The sequence below is a fragment of the Mus caroli genome, chromosome 10 (genome assembly GCF_900094665.2).
Source record: "Mus caroli chromosome 10, CAROLI_EIJ_v1.1, whole genome shotgun sequence".
NCBI classification, from domain to species: domain Eukaryota; kingdom Metazoa; phylum Chordata; class Mammalia; order Rodentia; family Muridae; genus Mus; species Mus caroli.
Window position 1 is genome coordinate 121157945 of NC_034579.1, and position 3657 is coordinate 121161601.

Here is a 3657-nt window from a genome sequence, read left to right on the forward strand (position 1 = left end):
AAAAAAAAAAAAAAAACCAAACCCACATACACACAGAGGGGAAAAAAATTCATCAACTCTGAAAAAGACTGAAGATGCCCTGACCAAACGTCAATGAAGACTTAATTATTTTTGTAAAAATAAACAAGCACACCTATCTCATGAGTATGTAAATTTGTTTTAATTCATGGAGGGGGTCATGATATAGTCTCCTGTGTATGAGAGGTTGACATCATGTGTCTTTCTCTATAGATCTCTACTTTTAAAAAAATTATCTATCTATCTATCTATCTATCTATCTATCTATCTATCTATCTATTTATTTAGATAAGGTCTCATTATATAGCCCTAGCTGGTGTGGAACTTGCGAAGTAGACTTGACTGGCCTCCCAAAAATATGACTGTTTCTTTATCTCAGGCACTGAGATTAGCAACTTGTGCCACTACACCTAGCTCACCTTAGTTTTAAGGGAAAAAAAAATTTTTTTTTTGTTTTTTTCAAGACAGGGTAAATTTGAAAATTATATTTATTTGTTTATATATGTATGTGTGTGGAGGGGATAGTGTTCACACCACCATGCATGTGTGGAAGTCAAATGACAACTTTTAGGAGTCGGTTTTATTCTTCCACCGTGTGCATCTGGGGAATTGAACTCAGGTCAGCAGGCTTGGTTGCAGGCCTCTTTATTCATTGAGCCATCTTGTCAACCCTCTACCTTACTTTTCTTTTCTTTTTTTATTCTTAGGGCAGTGTTTCACTAAACCTGGAACTCAATAATTCATCTGAATTGGCTGGCTCACCAGTGTGCTCCAAGGGCGCGCCTGTCTCCACAGTCTCCTGGTGCTGGGGTTACAGATTTGAGAGGCCCTGCCTGACCTTTATGTGAAGACTGGGAATCCTAATTCAAGTTTTCATGCTTGTCCAGAAAGCATACTGGCTGAACCATCTTTCTAGTCCTGCTTTTATCTTTAATACATGGTAAAAAGGAAAAAAAAGAAAAGAGTCACAAAAAGGAAATGTTTAAGAAGAGTTCAAGGCCAGCCTGCAAGGCTAGACTGACTTAAACTTCCAATTTGATCACAGTGACTCTATGAGTTCTAGGCTAGCCTGGTCTACATAGGCAGTTTCAGGATAGCCAGGACCACATAGAGAGATGCTGTCTCCAACAACGACAACGACAACAACAACAGCAGCAGCAGCAGCAGCAGAAACAACAGCAGGTCTCATCTTTGATCCCTTCACGTTGAAGCTCATGCTGCCTCCGCTGCCTCTGCTGCCTCCTAACTCTTTGCTCTTATTGATTTTTCTTTGTCAGGAGCAAATGGACCTGTGAAGCTGAGGGATTTGCTGGCCTTGGATCCCTGAGAAGCAGGAATGTCCAACTCTACGGAGCAGCCTTGGGCCTATGCTAATCTCTTTAGATACTCTGGCTCTCACGATGCCAGGAGGCAGACCCCAGAGCAGTACAGAGAGACATCTGGCCTTCAGCAGAGAACTCTGGGGGTGGGGTGGTGATATTAGGGGCATTTTTGGCTTCTGCTCTTTGGTAGGGCAGGAGTTAATGGTGAGTTGCAACATCTCTCTGGCTGAGTCACCTCCCACTGTCCCCCCAACCCCCATTCTCCACAGTTGAAGGCTTATAAAGAGGATCAGAGGCTGACAGCAAAGACCTGGAGGTAAGAGTCCCTTGCTTAGCCCTGCTCCTCCAAATTTTCAGAAGTCTCAGGCCAGAGGCAGCTTCTGGAGCTCTTGTCTGCTGGGATCATGGACTGGCAGCAGCTGTGGCTGGCCTTCTTACTTCCCATGACAGTCTCAGGCCGGGCTCTGGGGCCTACAGAGAAGGAGGCAGTCTTGGTGAGTCCTCTGGGCAAAGGAGGGCTCAGAGCGTGGGAATGACAGGGATACCCATGCTACTGTCTTCTCTAGGTTTTCCTCTTGTCCTCCAACCTACCTGCCTCTTCTTATTTGCTCTGCATCCTGATCTATGTAGTCTGTTCTTTTCCTTGTCCCATTTGAGGCCCCTCACTCAGGCATACAGTCCTTCTGTATCTGTCACCTCATATCTGGCCTGTTAGTTCATTTGGATTGTTTGCTTGAGACATGGTCTCACTACGTATCCCTGCCTGGCCTAGAACTTGCTATGCAGTCTAGGGTGGACTTGAACTCACAGAGATCTGCCTGCTTCTGCCACCTGAGCGTTGGGGTCAAAGGCATGCACTACCACACCCAGCTTCTTTGAGGTCACTTGGAAGCTTAACCCTGAGACTAACCCTCTTTCAATCTCCATGTTGTTATAGGATTACCTGTTGCAGTATGGGTATCTACAGAAACCTCTAGAAGGAGCTGATGACTTCAGGTTGGAAGATATCACAGAGGCTTTAAGGTGAGGCTTTAAGGCCACAAGGTGCAAGCTTTCACAGCCGAGGTGTCAAGTTCTTCCCTCTGTCCAGGTCCACCTCTGCTTGACTGTAATGCACAGCAGGTACTTGTAGGATGGTAATGTTACTCAGGTTGGTGGAAGGTGAGATGACCCACACAGGACATGGGTGGTGGTACACAGCTGTGATCTCAGCACTGAGGTGGCAGAGGCAAGCATTAAAAGTTGGAGATACCAGGCGGTAGTGGCGCACACCTTTAATCCCAGCACTCGGGAGGCAGAGACAGGCAGATTTCTGAGTTCGAGGCCAGCCTGGTCTACAAAGTGAGTTCCAGGACAGTCAGGGCTATACAGAGAAACCCTATCTCAAAAAAACAAAACAAAACAAAACAAAAACAACAAAAAAAAGAAAGTTGGAGACTAGGGCTGGAGAGATGGCTCAGGGGTTAAGAGCACTGGCTGCTTTTTCAGAGGTTCTGAGTTCAATCCCTAGCAACTATATGGAGAGTCACAACTGTCTGTAGTGGGATCTGATGCCCTCTTCTGGCTTTCTTAGGCACTTGAACATACACAAACAACATTTACGTATACAGAAACATACAGAAAAATGAAAATCTCCTCCACGTCCCCTTCCCACCTCCCCCTCCAAGGTTTCTCTGGGTAGCTCTGGCTGGCTGCTCTAGAACTCACTCTCTAGACCAGGCTGGGCTTGAGCTTAGAGATACACCTGTCTCTGCCTTTGTAGTGCTGGGATTAAAGGTGAGTGGCACCACCACTCAGCTAAAGGCTGTTTAACAAAAGAGCCGGAGACTAGCCTGGACCACACTATGAGTATTTATCTTTATTTTTCATTTTTATTATTACTTTTTGATTGTAGCTTAGACTGGCCTGGAACTCCTGGGAATCTGGCTGTCTCAATCTCCACTATGCTACAGTTATAGTTATGAGCCACTATACTGAGCTAGAGTTATTGTCATTAAATGTTTTAATGTATTGCTTTTAACAACTTCATGTATGTATGTATGTATATGTATATGTATGTGTGTATGTATGTATGTATATATGCATGTATATGTATATGTGTATGTATGTGTGGGTTTGTATGTGTATGTGTGTATGTATGTATGTATGTATGTATATATGTATCTACATGTGTATGTATGCATGTGTGTTGGCCATTCTTGCCCCATTACTCTCTCATTCCCCTTCATTCCTTCTGAATATTTTCTTCCTTATTCTATTTTCTTTGTGACCCACTGAGTTTAATTAGAGCTGTTTGTTTTAAAGGTTTTTTTTTTTT

General features: G+C 44.0%; 1 protein-coding gene across 2 annotated transcripts in view; it reads left to right on the top strand.

The window, feature by feature from the left end:
- The first annotated feature begins 1528 nt into the window (after positions 1 to 1528).
- The window catches only part of Mmp19 (matrix metallopeptidase 19), a 9995-nt gene continuing 7866 nt past the window's right edge, over positions 1529 to 3657 (top strand). Inside the window, exons 1-2 of one of the 2 annotated variants that reach the window (XM_021174840.2) lie at positions 1529 to 1656; positions 2278 to 2363. Coding sequence is in view for 1 of the 2 variants with exons in the window: in XM_021174839.2 (XP_021030498.1) it covers positions 1745 to 1834; positions 2278 to 2363 (176 nt within the window). In the remaining variant the exon portion in view is untranslated. Of the gene's footprint in view, positions 1835 to 2277; positions 2364 to 3657 lie in introns of both variants that reach the window. The other variant, XM_021174839.2, reaches the window with a different exon arrangement.